At 41.7% G+C, this 18,385-nt stretch overlaps 1 protein-coding gene across 2 annotated transcripts; it reads left to right on the top strand.

Moving 5' to 3' along the window:
- The first annotated feature begins 1,924 nt into the window (after positions 1–1,924).
- On the top strand, positions 1,925–17,789 carry ubr7 (ubiquitin protein ligase E3 component n-recognin 7). 2 transcript variants are annotated; one of them, XM_014144711.3, is made up of 11 exons: positions 1,925–2,294; positions 2,645–2,778; positions 3,927–3,987; positions 8,238–8,333; positions 8,439–8,492; positions 10,816–10,921; positions 14,020–14,150; positions 15,086–15,274; positions 15,719–15,899; positions 16,510–16,571; positions 16,942–17,789. In XM_014144711.3, the coding sequence occupies exons 1-11, from the start codon at positions 2,166–2,168 to the stop codon at positions 17,032–17,034; spliced, it is 1,236 nt and encodes a 411-aa protein (XP_014000186.1). In that variant the 5' UTR covers positions 1,925–2,165; the 3' UTR covers positions 17,035–17,789.
- Positions 17,790–18,385: the final 596 nt, after the last annotated feature.

Genomic DNA, 18,385 nt, shown 5'->3' with positions numbered 1-18,385 from the left:
CCTCCTCCCCTTCCCACCCATAGGACCTGCTTAAAGTACATTGCCTATATAGTGATTTTAAAAACTGTCAAGTGTTGTAGTCCATATGTTAATATTGGACTCATTTTAGATAGTCTGTGAGAGGCTTCATTAAACTGAGGTAGGTTCAATAAAATAATTTGACCAAGCCATTTTATAATTTTTTTTATCATGATTACATATCAGTGATCAAATACCAGTTATGTCAGAGATGCATGTTTTAATGTTTGAGAGGAATATTCACATCAAATCTATGGTGACAATTTATGCAGCTTGATAACACACTGATGCAGGCATGACACAAAGCTGATTGATTTGATAGCCATCTGCCTATTCTGATATACATAACGTCTTCAAATGTCATAGGCTGCCTACCCATAGTCTCAAGATGGAGGAATAGAACATCGTTTCATCTGAAATGACAGGCTGCAGGCTTTATGTTTTAAACCCTTGTAATTTGATAAATTGTGATATCGGGAAACCTCAATGATCACATCAGTACTCCGATGACGGAATCAATTAATCTGTTAACATGCACACGTAGTAACAAGATATGTTTGTACGTCACTGTGGCATCATTAAGCACAACAAACGTGTTCATGCTGACAAAAAAAAAATATATGTAGCCTAGCAAGCTAGTCGGTTTGATGCTGGGAAGATCTGAAGTAGCTAGCCCAGAGAGTTATCTAAATTAATTATCTGACCAACGTGGGCGGTTTATCTGATCATCCAAAGATTTAGTAAGGTTGGGATTTGTCTATATAATGATTTTCATAGCAACTAGCTATATCTTCCGAAAGGTGTTGTGTTCTTCCAGGTCATGATTAGCTAACCAAAATCGATAGGTTTCGTGAGACATTAGCCACAAGAAAAATAAACAATAACTAGCCTCAATAGAAAGAGCAATTCGCGAACGTTGTTTTTTTTTTTTTTTTTTTTACAAACATCCATTGCGGTAGCTAAGCGTATTGTTAAATGAGCTACCAGTAACGTTAGCTAGCTAACCAAGCTCACCGTCGTCGACTTGCAAATCCCCCTTGTCATTTCCTCCGCAAAATTGTTCTTGTACGAGATCAGTGAGGAGCCTCGATACGTCTGCGTTTAATTGCTTAATCCCCACTATCATAGAAGTCAGGTTGTTTTCTGTTTTTATGATAATCTCTTTCTTCAGGCCATCCCTGTATTTTAGCTCTCCTCGTATCTCAGTAGCTGCCATGATTGTTGAACCATGACCCTAGTTTAAACTCTGACCCGAGTCGTAGCGGCATTTTGACGGACAATCGATTTGGTCAGAGCCTTATACTTTCTGAGACTTTAGCCATATTTGCACAAAGACATATATAAATAACAACCACTAACTAAACCAAAAGGTAGACAATATTTTAATTTTCATCAAAATGTGAAGATCTCAGAAGTGCGTTTCAGAAACTCCCGCCAACAGGGTGAAATATTAGCATAATCCGGAAATCGTGCGGAAGTTGTCATTGTGAGAGAGCTACCGTAAGGGGGCTCGATTAATCTAGCCCGGGCGCCCGTGTAAGCATGTCTTGCTTTGGCTGAAAGTTGGTTACATTCGATTTGGAACCGGGCTGCCCCCCTGGCGTGAGCCAGCTGCTCTGCTCTATCCAAATCTGCTCAAAACAATAGTGACGTAATTAAGCAAGTGCAGTAATGAGTAGGATTGTTTCTTTTCCCATGCAAAGTGATTGCTTTTCTGCCGTCCAAGTGAAAACTGATTTGACATTGCTAACATTTATTTGATGGAAAATAGATGTATGTTTCCGGACGATGCAACATGATGTCTTGTTAACAACATGACCGAACGGCGCAGATTACTGTTCATTTTGAGATGGGCGATCCTCCCTCCCGCTTTCGCCAGATGACGTGCCGGCCCATTTCCCGGTTCAACCTGGGCCAGTGTAAAATAACTCCCTCAGTGTATCGGGTTTGAGAATAACATAACGTCCTGTGCGCTCCAATCTTTTTTTGCTTATTGTGCCTAATTTATTGTATCTTTTGGTGAACAGAGCATTTTGATACATCTTCTCGAGTCATGGACGTCCCTGTTTAGATTTATCTGGCGCTCTACATTTTACCCTGGAACAGGAACTTGTATTCACACTTTTTTCACCTTCTATTTTCCAAGAATGGCGGCAAATGAGGGAGATGAGGCTACTGTTTCTTTGGTAGATGTTTTGGAAGAAGATGAAGAGTTGGAGAATGAGGCATCTGCTGTTTTAGCTGGTAGTGATTCTGAGAAGTGTTCCTATCCCGAGGTAGGCTATTTGCTCCACATTGTTAGAGGAAAACAAAATACCCAAATTTAAGTTAGCTATAATACAGCTTTGCAGTCTAAGCCAGTGTTTAGTTTCAAATGGATTTTGAAAAATAAAAACTTTAGCGACGTCACCAATCGTATGTCTCCGCCAACCTAAATGACAAATTTAACTTGATTTGAATTTCTGAACTTGTTATAACAAAATGTAACCTGTGGTTTTTATCAAATGTAACGTTACATTTTCCCTTTAATAGTTCATTGTCATGGTACACATTGCATTTATGCTCTATCTGAAGGACTCAAGATGATGTCAGTTTCACACGTGTTTGTTTTGATGTGGTCTTGCAGGGCTATGTGAAGCGACAAGCCCTCTATGCCTGCAGCACCTGCACACCAAAGGGGGGCCAGCCAGCCGGAGTCTGCCTGGCCTGCTCCTACAAATGCCATGAAGGCCATGACCTTTTTGAGCTCTACACCAAAAGGTGAGTTTCACTGCATTGTTGACCATTTTTTTCAATTAATCTTTCCTCAATTCCTTGCATCCTCTCTCCTTGCCACCTTCTCAAAACCTATTGGAGAAGAAGGTCTGAAGGGAGGAACCATGGACCTACTCCTCCAATAAGGTTGAGGAGGTGAGGAGCTGGGATGACGAATTCAGATAGAGACGTGGAGTGGACACCTAAAGGATAAGACAGACCAACACAAACGTGGGCCATGCACAATATATCAAATGTTGGGTGTCGATGAACGGAGGTGATGCAGAATTGTTGGGAAATGAACAGAAATACTGTAGGACAATATTTCAGTGCTGTGTGTGCCCCTATATCTGTGCTCAAAGGTATTATTGTCCCACACAATTAAATTGGGGAGGGGACTGTGGATCTGTCGCCGTCCGTCCGTTTCTTTGTATACTAGTCACACGCGATATCTCAGACAGAGATGTCTTGCCACAGAGATCTGGCATTTACAAAATTACACTGATCGGGCCAAGGTGGGAGTTATAGTAATTCATTGATGGGGGTTGCATCATTTGTGGGGGATGACATGTTTACTGTTGCCTTGTTTGTCCTGTACCACGCTGCATCCCACTGCTGGCTTGTCTCTGAAGCTAAGCAGGGTTGGTCCTGGTCAGTCCCTGGATGGGAGACCAGATGCTGCTGGAAGTGGTGTTGGAGGGCCAGTAGGAGGCATTCTTTCCTCTGGTCTAAAACAAATATCCCAATGCCCCAGGGCAGTGATTGGGGACATTGCCCTGTGTAGGGTGCTGTTGTTCAGCTGGGATTTTAAATAGGTGTCCTGACTCTCTGTGGTCACTAAAGATCCCATGGCACTTATTGTAAGAGTAGGTGTGTTAACCCCGGTGTCCTGGCTAAATTCCCATTCTGGCCCTCATACCATCATGGCCATCTAATCATCCCCAGCTTCCAATTGGCGCATTCATACCTCCCTCCCCCTGTAACTATTCCCCAGGTATTTGCTGTAAATTAGAATGTGTTCTCAGTCAACTTACCTACTAAAATAAGGGTGAAATAAATAAAATAATTAACCACAGCACTCTAGCTTTATCTGGGATATTGCAGTTACGAACAGAATTTTCCTATAGTTAATCCTGAGCTGGGAATTTTTGCAGGAATTTCCGCTGTGACTGTGGAAACGGCAAGTTTGAAGAGATGAGGTGCAAGTTATACTCAGTAAGTTTCCTTACATTTATTGAAATTGTGGTAGTTCTGATGTGATACTGAAGTTTGGGTTATAGAGACTTTAGGCCAATAACAGCATGATAGGCATGTTTTCTATATGAAGCCAATTACGGGTCCGGCCAAATATATTGGCACCCTTGCACTTTTCTTAAATAATTCCCTATTTCTTCTAAAATAAGTTGAAATTGTTAACAACTTTTGGTCTCCACAACATGTTATTAGATTTAACATTGCAGAACCGATTTTATTTTTGTGCAATATGTAACTTTTAGGGGACCTGACCAAATTCACATACAGTTGAAGTCAGAAGTTTACATACACTTAGGTTGGAGTCATTAAAACTTATTTTTCAACCACTCCACAAATTTCTTATTAAACTATAGTTTTGGCAAGTCAGCTAGGACATCTACTTTGTGCATGACACAAGTAATGTTTCCAACAATTGTTTACAGACAGATTATTTCACATATAATTGACTATCACAATTCCAGTGGGTCAGAAGTTTACATACACTAAGTTGACTGTGCCTTTAAACAGCTCGGAAAAATCCAGAAAATTATGTCATGGCTTTAGAAGCTTCTGATAGGCTAATTGACATAATTTGAGTCAATTGGAGGTGTACCTGTGGATGTATTTCAAGCCCTACCTTCAAACTCAGTGCCTCTTTGCTTGACATCATGGGAAAATCAAAAGAAATCAGCCAGGATCTCAGAAAATAAATTGTAGACCTCCACAAGTCTGGTTCACCCTTGGGCGCAATTTCCAAACGCCTGAAGGTACCACGTTCATCTGTACAAACAATAGTACGCAAGTATAAACACCATGGGACTACGCAGCCGTCATACCGCTCAGGAAAGAGATGTGTTCTGTCTTCTAGAGATGAATGTACTTTGTTGCGAAAAGTGAAAATCAATCCCAGAACAACAGCAAAGGACCTTGTGAAGATGCTGGAGGAAACAGGTGCAAAAGTATCTGTATCCACAGTAAAACGAGTCCTATATCGACATAACCTGAAAGGACGCTCAGCAAGGAAGAAGCCACTGCTCCAAAACTGCCATAAAAAAGCCAGACTACGGTTTGCAACTGCACATGGGGACAAAGATGGTACTTTTTGGAGAAATGTCGTCTGGTCTGATGAAACAAAAATAGAACTGTTTGGCCATAGTGATCATCGTTATGTTTGGAGGAAAAGGGGATGCTTGCAAGCCGAAGAACACCATCCCAACCTAGAAGCACGGGGGTGGCAGCATCGTGTTGTGGGGGTGCTTTGCTGCAGGAGGGACTGGTACACTTCACAAAATAGATGGCATCATGAGGGAGGAAAATTATGTGGATATATTGAAGCAGCATCTCAAGACATGTCAGGAAGTTAAAGCTTGGTTGCAAATGGGTCTTCCAAATGGACAATGACCCAAAGTTGTGGCAAAATGGCTTAAGGACAACAAAGTCAAGGTATTGGAGTGGCCATCACAAAGCCCTGACCTCAATCCCATAGACAATTTGTGGGCAGAACTGAAAAAGCGTGTGCGAGCAAGGAGGCCTACAAACCTGACTCAGTTACACCAGCTCTGTCAGGAGGAATGGGCCAAAATTCACCCAACTTATTGTGGGAAGCTTGTGGAAGGCTACCTGAAACCTTTGACCCAAGTTAAACAATTTAAAGGCAATGCTACCAAATACTAATTGAGTGTATGTAAACATCTGACCCACTGGGAATGTGATGAAAGAAATAAAAGCTGAAATAAATTATTATCTCTACTATTATTCTGACATTTCACATTCTTAAAATAAAGTGGTGATTCTAACTGACCTAAGACAGGGAATTTTTACTAGGATTAAATGTCAGGAATTATGAAAACCTGAGTTTAAATGTATTTGGCTAAGGCGTATGTAAACTTCCCACTTCAACTGTAGATGCGAGTTAAAGATCTGTCATTCTCATTGAAAGCAAGTTTAAGAAGCGATAGATCTGTTTTATGTGCGCTATTTGTGTGCTTCCTGTTTTAAAGTTTAGTTTTTGCGTCTTTTACTTTCAGTTTTGTACCCCAGCTTCAAACAGCTGAAAATACAATATTTTTTACAATACTCCACAGCGGTTTAGATGGTACAATGATTCTCTACACTATACTTGCATGTTTTGTCACAAACTGAAACTATTAGAATTTTAGTAACCAGGAAATTGCGGAGCGATTTCTGCATAGTGCATCTTTATTTTTTAAATTCAAATGGTAAAATGTAAAGAAAAATGGCATTGTAGCCATCAAAGAGCTTACTGTACCTTTCTACTGGCAGTTTGCCCCACTCTTCAGGAGCAAACTGCTCTAATTCTTCAATGTTTGAGGGATGCCCTCCACCAACTGGGTGATTCTAATTAAACCAGTTTTAAAATGTCTGTAGCAAATTGAGTTACAAAATCATGATGAATCTGCACAAATCTAGTATCATTCTGAGGACTAAGATGTGTGGTTTCTGGGAAGTATCTTATTGTAAATTCATTTACATTTTTCGACTGAATTTTGTACATTTTCACCCCAAATTCTCATTACCGAAATGCGTCCAGATTAATTTCTGGTATTAAAAAAAATAAAAATAAAAATTGACTTGAGAAAAACCTAACTTATTTTAACAAACCAAATATGTTGCTGTAGTTTGTCCATAAACCATAACATTTACATTGTACATAGTAAATACTATAGTTTAAACACTGTCTGTGGACTAGTTTGTGTAAAAACTCCAATCAATTTTTAAATAAAGTGATGATGCGTCATCTAGAGGAGTAGTCCTTAGATGAGCACAAGTTAAGTTTTATTTGATCATTTTAAAAATATTTATCCAGGCAAGTCAGTTAAGAACCAATTCTTATTTACAATGATGGCCTACCCCGGACGACGCTGGGCCGCCCTATGGGACTCCCAATCACTGCCGGTTGTGATTCAGCCAGGAATCAAACCAGGGTCTGTAGTGACGTCTCTAGCACTGAGATGCAGTGCCTTAAGACTGCTGCGCCACTCGGGAGCCCCGAAATGTATAAGCTTATATGCCTTCAAAATGAGGTTCTTATTCTCAAACACCCAGTTTACCCCACTTCGCCTTCTCATTGCTGAAAAAGTTATATTTAATTTCATTTTCAGTTATGTTTAACTCAGGCCTTTTCATTAGGGAGAAATTTTAAAAATAGTAATGTGTTTAACTTTTTTGGACATCGAAAGCTGTTGGTAATTCTCAATGACACTTATTTTATTTTTGACCATTTTGTGAGCAAACTGCTGTTTGCAGCTTCCTATAGGTCATGGATGTGATTCAGATCTGGACTTTTTGCTGGCCACTCCAGAACAGTCCAGTGTTAAACCATTCCAGGGTGCTTTTGATGTGTGTTTGGGTTGCTTGAAAACCCACAACCTTCAACAGATACACAGTTTTTGGACTGCACTCCGAAACACCTTGATAAGCTGCTGATTTTATGATGTCTTGCACTAGAGGCAGCTGAGAAACCCCACAGTATTATCAAACCTCCCCTTGTTTGATTTTAGGGAGGGTGTTCTTTTCTTTGAATGCTTCATATGGTTGTTGGTAAACTGCTGAAGGAGGCTCAAGAAAGCCTGATTTGAACTTCTCAACAACCCACCTAAACAAGCCTAAATCCAGGAGAAAATATTCTCTGTACCAATAAACAAAATTAGAGCTCTTTGGAAATAGGTCAGTGCTGTGTTTACTGACGACCAAAAACAGGGCAACTCTCAAACATTGAAGAATTAGAGTAATTTGCTGCAGTTATTTTTCTGCAGTTTGAAGATGAAGAGTAATTTGCTGCAGTTATCTTGGCCAAAGGCTGTGCAACCAAGTACTAGCTTCAGGGTGTCAACAACTTTGTCCATGCCATTGGTCTTTGTTTTCTCAATTAAAATAATCAAATGAAGCATACAAAAATAAAAGTAGTTTTGCGATGTTGAAAATCCAATAAAAGTGTGGTGAGTTTTTATTTTAATTTCAATTTAAAGAAATAATTTAAGAAAAGTGCAAGGGTGGCAATATATTTGTCTGAAACTATACATCTAGGCCAGTGTTAACCAAATCTGGTCCTGGGGACCCAAAATAATTAGGCTTGATGATGAAGTGTGTTAGTTTTAGGGCAAAAACTAAAATCTGCACCCCTTTGGGTACCCAGGACCATTGATTGAGAGACTTTGATGAAGGCAGAGTACTGCATGGTCCATGATGTTACTGATTTCACTGTCTTTTAGGACAAGGATCAGTTGAACATGGAGAACAAATACAGCCACAATTTCTTTGGTCTGTATTGCACCTGTAACAGGCCATATCCAGACCCAGAAGACCCGGTGAGAGTTGGACCATTCACCTCAAATAGGCTATGAATTGGTTTAAAAAAATAAATAAATCTGTATTCCAGTGAAGATCTATTGACCAAAACATGTCTTTCCCAGGTTGAAGATGAGATGATACAGTGCATTGTCTGTGAGGACTGGCTTCATGGCAGGGTAAGGCTTTTGTGGAGCACCAAAGCATAAGGATGTGTTGAAGATGCACAGGTCCCTGGGCATGTACACTCCCCTATGTATTTATTTGGCTCTATACTCCAGCATTTTGGATTTGCGATCAAGTGTTTCATATGACGTGACGGTACAGAATGTAACCTTTTTGAGGGTATTTTCATACATCTGTTTTACCGTTTAGAAATGACAGCACTTTATGTATCTAGTCCCCCCCATTTGAAGATGTCAGAAGTATTTGGGCAAATTCACTTATACACTACATGACCAAAAGTATGTGGACACCTGCTCGTCAAACATCTCATTCCAAAACCATGGGCATTCATAGTTGGTCGCCCCTTGGTAGCCTCCACTCTTCTGGGAAGGCTTTCCACTAGATGTTGAAACATTGCTGGGGGACTTGCTTCCATTCAGCCACAAGAGCATTAGTGAGGTCGGGCACTGATGTTGGGTGATTAGGCCTGGCTCGCAGTTGGCATTCCAATTCTTCCCAAAGGTGATTGATGGGGTTGAGGTCAGCGCTCTGTGCAGGCCAGTCAAGTTCTTCCACACAGATCTCGACAAACCAGTTCTGTATGGACCTTGCTTTGTGCATGGGGGCATTGTCATGCTGAAACAGGAAAGGGCCTTCCCCAAACTGTTGCTACAAAGTTTGAAGCACAGAATCGTCTAGAATGTCATTGTATGCTGTAGCGTTAAGATTTCCCTTGGAACTAAGGGGCCTAGCCCGAACCATGAAAAACAGACCATTATTCCTCCTCTACCTAACTTTACGGTTGGCGCTATGCATTGGGGAAGGTAGCGTTCTCCTGGCATCCACCAAATCCATCTGACTGCCAGATGGTGAGGCGTGATTCATCGCTCCAGAGAACGCATTTCCACTGTTCCAGAGTCCAATGGCGGCAAGCTTAACACCACTCCAGCCGACAATAGGCATTGCACATGGTGATCTTAGGCTTGTGTACGACTGCTTGGCCATGGAGACCCATTTCATGAAGCTCCCGACGAACAGTTCTTGTGCTGACATTGCGTCCAGAGGCAGTTTGGAACACTCTAGTGAGTGCTGCAACCGAGGACAGATGATTTTTACGCACTACAGCACACGGCAGTCCCGTTCTGTGATCGCGGCTGAGTCATTATTGCTACTAGACGTTTACACTTTACAATAACAGCACTTACAGTTGACCAGGGCAGCTCTAGCAGTGCAGAAATTTGACTGACTTGTTGGAAAGGTGGAATTCTATGACGTGCCACGTTAAGTCACTGAGCTCTTTGTTAAGACCATTGTACTGCCAATGTTTGTCCTTGGAGATTGCATGGCTGTGTGCTCGATTTTTATACACCGGTCAGCAAAGGGTGTGGGCTGAAATAGCCAAATCCACTAATTTGAAGGGGTGTCCACATACTTTTGACTACATCCAGCAAGTGACTCTACAAACTTGTTGGATGAATTTGCAGTTTGTTGTGGTTGAGATTATATTGTGCTTAATAGAAGTGAATGTTGAATAATGTATTGTCATTTGGGAGTTACTTTTATTTTAATATGTTTCTGAATACTTCTGCATTAATGTGGATGCTACCATGATTATGGATAATCATGAGCAAGAAAGTTATAGAAGGACAAAGATCATATCCCCAAGACATGCTTACCTCTCTCCATTACCAATAACGGAATGTTTGTATTCTTTAGGGGGTATGATATTATTTGTGAATATAGGCCTTGGACAGATCAGATCTTTACAATGCAAGGAGAAGTGTTAAACACAGGGTTCTAAAACATTTGGTCATGAAGAGCTACTTGGTGTGCAAGGTTTTGTTCCAACCCAGCACAATGGATTCAGCTAATCATGGTCCAAATTGAATGGGGGTTTGTTCAGTAGGAAGCAACATAGTAAAACTTTTTAAAACGGAAAGCGAAAATGAGCATTCTTATTGGACAGGTTTGGATAGGAGCTTTGTTTCAAAATGCTTTCTCATGTTTTGTGCCTACTGAACACAGCCCATAATTTATTGATTAATTGTGTTAGTGCCGGGCTAGAACAAAAGCCTGTACACCCAGTAGCTCTCCATGACCAGAGTTGGAGAACCCTGGTTTAACATCTTGGGAACCACATCAAGATAATATACGGATCCTATAATCTGTGACGTCCTGCTCAGAATCTGTAGTCCTATATCTGTAACGCATCCCGAGTATTTAACTCAAGACCGGCCTGGTCTTTACCCTGGTCTTGACTGTGTACCCTTGATGCCATAGCTGCTATATGAGCATATGTATATCGTATATGAGTGTCATTATGTTTTTTTTATCCAGCACTTGGGTTGCCCTGTGCCAGAGTGTGTGGAGCTCCAGGAGATGGTGTGTGAGTCCTGCATGAACAATGCTCCTTTCCTGTGGACCTACGCCACCCATCTGGCAGGTACTCCTAGAGATCCTATAATTCACAGTGATTATGTACTTCTATGGGTACTCTCCTTACCTTCAGTTTACTGGCATGCCCCAATTAACAAATTCAGAAAGAAAACACACTTCAGGATAGGAGACATTCTTTAGACCTACCACATTGTGTTTTGTTTATGCGAACGTACAGGTAACTGCCAAAACTAAGGAACCGTCAACATCCAAGTTTCTTAATAGGGTGTTGGGCCACCAGAACAGCTTCAATGCACCTTGGCATAGATTCTACAAGTGTCTGGAACTCTATTGGAGGGATGCAACACCATTGTTCCACGAGAAATTCCATTATTTGGTGTTTTGTTGGTGTTGGGAAAACCCCAAATAAGTGTTCAACTGGATTGACATCTGGTGACTTAATACCCCTCTTTCAAGTTCACTGAGATCTCTTCTAGCCATGGTAGCCAAAATAATGGGCAACTGGACATTTTTAAACATTACCCTGAGCATAATGGTTTGTTAATTGCATAATTAACTCAGGAACCACACCTGTGTGGAAGAACCTGCTTTCAAAATACTTTGTATCCCTCACTGACTCAAGCGTTTCCTTTATTTTGGAAGTTACCTGTACAGTACTAATGAAACCTGCAGTAACTAGTGAACAAGAGGCTATGGTTTGCGGTAGAGCAGTTTACTTCAATGGGTGACTAAAATGCTAAAGTGCCATTAGCTATTGGGGTTGATATGTGCACGATTTCATGCCCCCTCAAGGATTTTTAAGGTCCAATTCAGCCGTTTTGATCTCAATATCAAATCATTTCTGGGTAACAATGATTTATCTTGCTGTGATTTCTTTTAAATTAAAATGGTCAAAAAGAAACAAAATAGCTTCTTAGCGAAGAGCAATTTCTCAAGCAAGAATTATGTTAGGACTGTCGGAGTGGTCTGAGTGGGAAAGCTGAAAACTAGCTCTTATTGGCAGGGAGGTTTGAGACTCTCTCATTGGTCTATTAACTAATGAAATCACCACGCCAACCAAAACTCCATCCCACCAAACCAGGCTGAAATTTCAGGTGGCCTTTTCAAACAGCTCTTACACTAAAACGGCATTATCATTTTCACAATTTCACAGTATTATTCCAACCTCAGTGTGGAAATATATACAGTACCAGTCAAAGGTTTGGACGCCTACTCATTCCAGGGTTTTTCTTTATTTTTACTATATTGTAGAATAATAGTGAAGACATCAAAACTATGAAATCACACATATGGAATCATGTAGTAACCAAAAAAGTGTTAAACAAATCCAAATACATTTTATTTGAGATTCTTCAAAGTAGCCACCCTTTGATGACAGCTTTGCATTCTCTCAACCAGCTTCATGGGGTAGTCACCTGGAATGCATTTCAATTAACAGGTGTGCCTTGTTAATTTGTGGAATTTCTTTCCTTCATGTATTTCAGCCAATCAGTTGTATTGTGACAAGGTAGGGTTGGTATACACAAGATAGACCTATTTAGTAAAAGACCAAGTCCATATTATGGCAAGAACAGCTCAAATAAGCAAAGCAAAGCAAAGAGAAACGACAGTCCCTCATTACTTTAAGACATGAAGGTCAGTCAATCCGGAAAATGAAGAACTTAGTTTCTTTAAGTGCAGGTGCAAAAACCATCAAGCGCTATGATGAAACTGGCTCTCATGAGGACCGCCACAGGAAAGGAAGACGCAGAGTTACCTCTGCTGCAGAGGATAAGTTCATTAGAGTTACCAGCCTCAAATTGCAGCCCAAATAAATGCTTCAGAGTTCAAGTAGACACATCAACTGTTTAGAGGGGACTGTGTGAGTCAGACCTTCATGATGAAATTGCTGCAAAGAAACCACAACTAAAGAAAACCAATAATAAGAAAAGACTTGCTTGGGCCAAGGAACACTAGCAATGGACATTAGATCGGTGGAAATCTGTCCTTTGGTCCGATGAGTCAAAATGTTAGATTTTTGGTTCCAACCGTCGTGTCTTTGATATGCAGAGTAGGTGAACGGATGATCTCCGCATGTGTGGTTCTCACTATGAAGCATAGAGGTGTGGGGGTGCTTTGCTGGTGACCCTAATCTATTTAGAATTCAAGGCATACTTAACCAGCATGGCTACCACAGCATTCTGCAGTGATATGCCATTCCATCTGGTTTGCGCTTAATGGGACTATCATTTGTTTTTCAAAAGGACAATGGCCCAACACATCTCCATGCGGTGTAAGGGCTATTTGACCAAGGACAGTGATGTAGCGCTGCATCAGATGACCTGGCCTCCACAATCACCCAACCTCAACCCATTTGAAATGGTTTGGGATCAGTTGGACTGCAGAGTGAAGGAAAAGCAGCCAACTAGTAGCCACCTCAGTGCTCAGAACTCCTTCAAGACTGTTGGAAAAGCATTCCAGGTGAAGCTGGTTGAGAGAATGCCAAGAGTGTGCAAAGCTGTCAAAGACAAAGGGTGGCTACTTCGAAGAATCTAAAATATTTTGATTTGTTTAACGCTTTCTGGTTACTACATGATTCCATATGTATTATATAATTTCCCACCGTGTTATAAGTCAGAATAAAACACTAGACATTCCTAGGACAATCAGAGATTTCTCTGTCGAATAAACTTGTCTCTGGCTCCATCCAGGGTTCTGACTAGATGGAGTACAGCTACGATCGGAAGTGTTTTTACGCAGCAGGTTAGGATAATTAACTTGGCAGGTTAGGAGACTTAGGTTAAGGTCAAGAAAAGAGTTAGGGTTAGCTAAAATGCTGTCCTAACCTGCTACGAAAAGTCACTTCCGGCCGTAACTGTACTCCCTCACCTGTTTTCCTTGTCACATCAAAAGGGCGGCCTTAGAAAAGCTCCTCTGCTGGTAGACTCGCTCACAACACAGACATGACAAAAACATTGCTGGAATCCTATCGAACAGGCGGCTCTAAATATATAACTTAGATAGCTGTTCGATAAATGAGTGTGGGAAACTACTACATTATTGAAAATATTGCCTTGCTAGATTGATAAATACAGCCATAGTAAAACGGTGCAAAGAGCCTGTCAGCTCTAAGTGGCTCCATGTTGTTTTGTATTTCTCCTCCAGTGCCCGCTGCGACCAAAGCCAGCCCCTGCAAAGCAGAAGGGGAGGTGGCGAACGAAGAGGGGGACCGTGAGGAGGGCAAGAACACAACAGAGGAGGCCTCCACGAGCCTCAATGACCAGGGTGAAGAGAAGGTACTCACTCCACCTCTCTCCATACAAAGCTTCATATACACTCAATGTTACGAGGACAATGAATAGCATTTTATTTCTTGCAGTACATTGAATATCATGAATGAACCAGTAATGGGTATCGGGGTTTAAAAGTATCACTGAGAAAGGGATATTATGACCAGATAAAACAGATGGAACAAAATTATGTGGAAAAGGTTTCCAATGCGGCTTCATGCATTTTGTTGTTTTCTTATGCTTTAAGTACACACGTTTCAGAAGTTAAGTTTCTGCTTTCACCACTGTTGACAGCATTGCATCCATGCAGAGCAGGGAAAGGAGACTGTCGGTATTAACCACCAGGTGGCTTCAGTCCTCCAACAGTCAGCATGAGATGAGTGCACAGGACCAGGCTGTGTTAGGTTCCTGTGGGTATTTAGGGGATAAATGGCCCGTGCCATGTGCAGATTCTCTGGTCTGCGGGGAGCAGCCCCAAGGCTTTGCGGCGCCCGCATATCATCAACAAGAATGATTTCATTAGTCAGCCTCTGAGGCGAGCAGCAAATTGAAGCCAGCCTTATTTGACAGAAAATATGGCAGCCCACGATTTGCCCCCTCCCGCAGGGTCCCGGTGAGCTCGCACATTTGTGTGCACCAAAGACAGAAGTAACTCTTCTACAACTGGCAACTGTTTTTGGCGTGTCCTCGTAATTTTGGTTTGGGTTTTAAGGGAGTGGTCTGTCTACTGGCGAGGTAGTGCAAGGTAATGGGCCTTGATAAGATACTTAGGAAATATTTCCTTTCCTTAGACTTAACAGATCATACCGGGCGCGATAAGTTAAAGCAAGGTGTCCACTTTCAACCTCTTCATGTCTAACCTTTTGTAATCATATTGAGGATGGAAAGATTCATCTTTTGAGTGTTCAGAGGACGTTGTGTGATATCTGTCCTACTCCCAGGTCAAATCTAATGGGGTGCCAGGCTGCAAAAGGAGGCACCAGGAGATGGAGGGAGGCTCGCCCTCCAAAGCCCCCTCCGAGTGCAGGCTCAAGGAGCTGGGGGGCACAGGTACAGAGAGAGCAGAGTTTGGAGCTGTATTCTGGCCCTCAGCCTGGAGAACCAAACTCTGTTCCTGTGTCAGCTGCAAGGTATGTCTTCACCACTTATCCCGTCAACCCGGCTACTACTCTGTTCTCTGCTTTAGAAGGAAGTCAAACAGCCACAATCTGAGGTGTATTCACTGGGAACCAAACGGGCTGAATGTGGGAGGGACTAACCTAAATTTGCCCAATAAGAAACGCTGGTTTTCAGTGTAAAATATTTTCAGTTGGGAAATGTTTTGCCACAGTGTGCACAAATGAATACACCGGTTATTGTAGAACAGGTAAATACATGCATGTTGTTTAGGCCTTTCAATTTGGTGTGTATGTACAAGTAGTATCTTGCAAAACAAGTCAAAGGCATAATACACCAATAAAAAGGTTTATGATCAGAATTATTACTGCATATTTATGTCGTTGAGTAGGCCTATATTGTTCGTAGAATTACTATTGACAATAGGAAAACTCTGCTCACCCGTTTCCTCCCCCCAGCAGAAATCCTACGCTGAAGCTGGTATGTCCTTTCTCCTGGATGAGTCGGACACGGTCTTAGCCTACGAGAATAAAGGCAAGACCACAGAACAGGAGCAGGCGGGGACCGCCGAGGGTCGCGACCCCCTGATGTCGGCCCTTAATACCCTGGGCCGGGTTCAGCAGCTGGAGATAATCCACGGTACGAGGTGGTGGTGGGGAGGTTAAAGAAGAGACGGTACCAGTTCTCTCCCTATCCCTTTGATGTTTGCGGGTCTGAAGGTTCTGGGTAGGTACGTGAAGTAGAGGAGTTCCCAGCATTATTGCTTACACCGTACAGACCTGCAACCATCAAAGCATTAGGGGTAGGGAGAGAATTTGGACCATCTGACAGGGAGAGAGTGAATGAAGGAAAGAGGTGAGGCAGGTGTTGGATGAGTAGTTAGGTAGGGAGAGAATTTGGACCATCTGACAGGGAGAGAGTGAATGAAGGAAAGAGGTGAGGCAGGTGTTGGATGAGTAGTTAGGTAGGGAGAGAATTTGGACCATCTGACAGGGAGAGAGTGAATGAAGGAAAGAGGTGAGGCAGGTGTTGGATGAGTAGTTAGGTAGGGAGAGAATTTGGACCATCTGACAGGGAGAGAGTGAATGAAGGAAAGAGGTGAGGCAGGTGTTGGATGAGTAGTTAGAGCCATTCCCTCAACTGTATTGATTGAAATACAGAATTAATTTATTTTGTGTGGAGACAACTAGCGGTACTGCAATCAGAAAAGAGCTGCTTTTTAAAACAATATATATATTTTTGTTCTCAGGGTACAATGACATGAAGACTGAGCTGAAGGATTTCCTGCAGAGATTTGCTGCAGAAGGAAAGGTAATTAAAACCTGCAAATTTATCAGCATACACACTATTTAGTTGAATGATCAGCATCATGGTATTTTGGTCCTCAGTTGATGTTCACTATCCCAGTGTCGTAAACCAGCCTTCAGTAAATAGGACTATAATGATAGTATTGATGAGGATTGTTTTGCTCTCTTCACATTGTGGTCCCTGAATCTGGAATGCGCCTCCTGGCGGTCCTGTCCTTGGTGTGTGACCATGAGATCAAACTTTATTTCAAGTAACTGTCCGATGAAAATCATACTCCTAGCATGACCTTGACTCCATCTTTTGTTTGTTAGCCAAAGTCGCTACACCCAATAAGAGGCATAAAAAGTTTCTGCCCCATTTCTCCCCCCCCCAGGTGGTGACTCCCGAGGACATCCGTCAGTTCTTCCAACAGCAGCAGAACCGCAAGAGGCGACGGGCCAACGCGGGCCAGTACTACTGCAGCTGAGCAGTCTCCATTCCTACAACTCCCGGTCTCCCCCGCTCCACATTTCCCCAACACCTGTCAGTAGAGTTGTATTCCTTTTTCTTCTTCCCACTGAATGTCATTGCCTTGCGTCCAATATCATGTTCTAGTACAACTCCTCAGACGTTATGTTTAAACAAATAAAAATGCAGTTAAAAAAAGGTCTATTGAACATTGTATGAGCTTTTGCGTTCTTGTTCTGGGCAGTATGCTTTGTTGTACTGTACTCGGCTCTGCAATGTGATTTGTCTATTGATGCTAAGCAGGTTAATGAACTGGCATTTGGTTGATACTTTGGTTATCTTTTTCTAGAGGGAATGGTTAGGCTATCATGGCTCTCCCTCAAACACGTTGTGTTTAAACTGGAGAGAAAGCCTTAAGTTCAGTTTGCCTGATAGCAAGTGTTCCAGACAACAGAGAGGCAGTGACCCCTTGACCTTTTATTTGAATAAACATCAATGGATTTGCTCTTAAAGCTCATTCAAACAATGCATTATCAAAGCTGGTCATCGTTCCCACAACATGCTTTCTTTCAACTCATTCCTTTGACAATTTATAATTTTGTCCTTAGTTGCCATTTCCTTAGTGCCGTTACAGCTGTTTGTAGATCGCATGATTGCAGAACCCTGGCCCATTAGTACGGTTTGTATTTTAAAGGACCACGTTAAATGTTACCATTGGTTTCCCTGTTCCTTTTTAATGTTCACTCTAAGAAATAAAGCTATGAATAATGTAAATTGTTTTAGCGTTGTTACTTACAGCAGTTACACCTGGGAACCATCGACCCATCCATTAGAGAATATAATGGAAGTTTAAATATTTTTTTGCTAGCTTTAATACCCCACATGCTGATTTGACATCTGGCAAACCATTAATAAGGGGATATTTTAATCAAACAAGCATTGGAGTTTAGCCAATCGCTCAGATGGTAATAAATCTCTTCCTTGTGAGATCTCAAATTATACCCATCCATTTGAATGAGTTGCTAACATTAGCATATGCAATAGTTGGATACGTTTGCTGACTGATTTTTTAAATGATTGACAAGTCATCATGTGGTCCTTCTCTAGCCTCATTAGACCATCCTGATCTTGCGAGTTTGAGTTTACACAGTATGATGAGCGCAGTGGTGTGGATCAGGCTAGTCCTTGTAAACTGCAGGAAATTGACTTCTAATACTGACGTTTGAAGATGCTACTGACCCAGTTGACCCTGTGCAGAAGCATTCAAGTAACCATTAAAAACAGAAATACAGTATCGTAACTTTTCATGGACGGGAGTCCTTGTCAGGGACCTTTTTTTTCTTTACTCACTGCAAAAGAAAGAATCTCAA

The sequence above is a fragment of the Salmo salar genome, chromosome 15 (assembly GCF_965601325.2).
Source record: "Salmo salar chromosome 15, fSalSal1, whole genome shotgun sequence".
In the NCBI taxonomy this organism is placed as follows: Eukaryota; Metazoa; Chordata; class Actinopteri; order Salmoniformes; family Salmonidae; genus Salmo; species Salmo salar.
The sequence above is the reverse complement of the archived record's forward strand: the minus strand, read 5'-3'. Positions and strand labels throughout refer to the sequence as shown.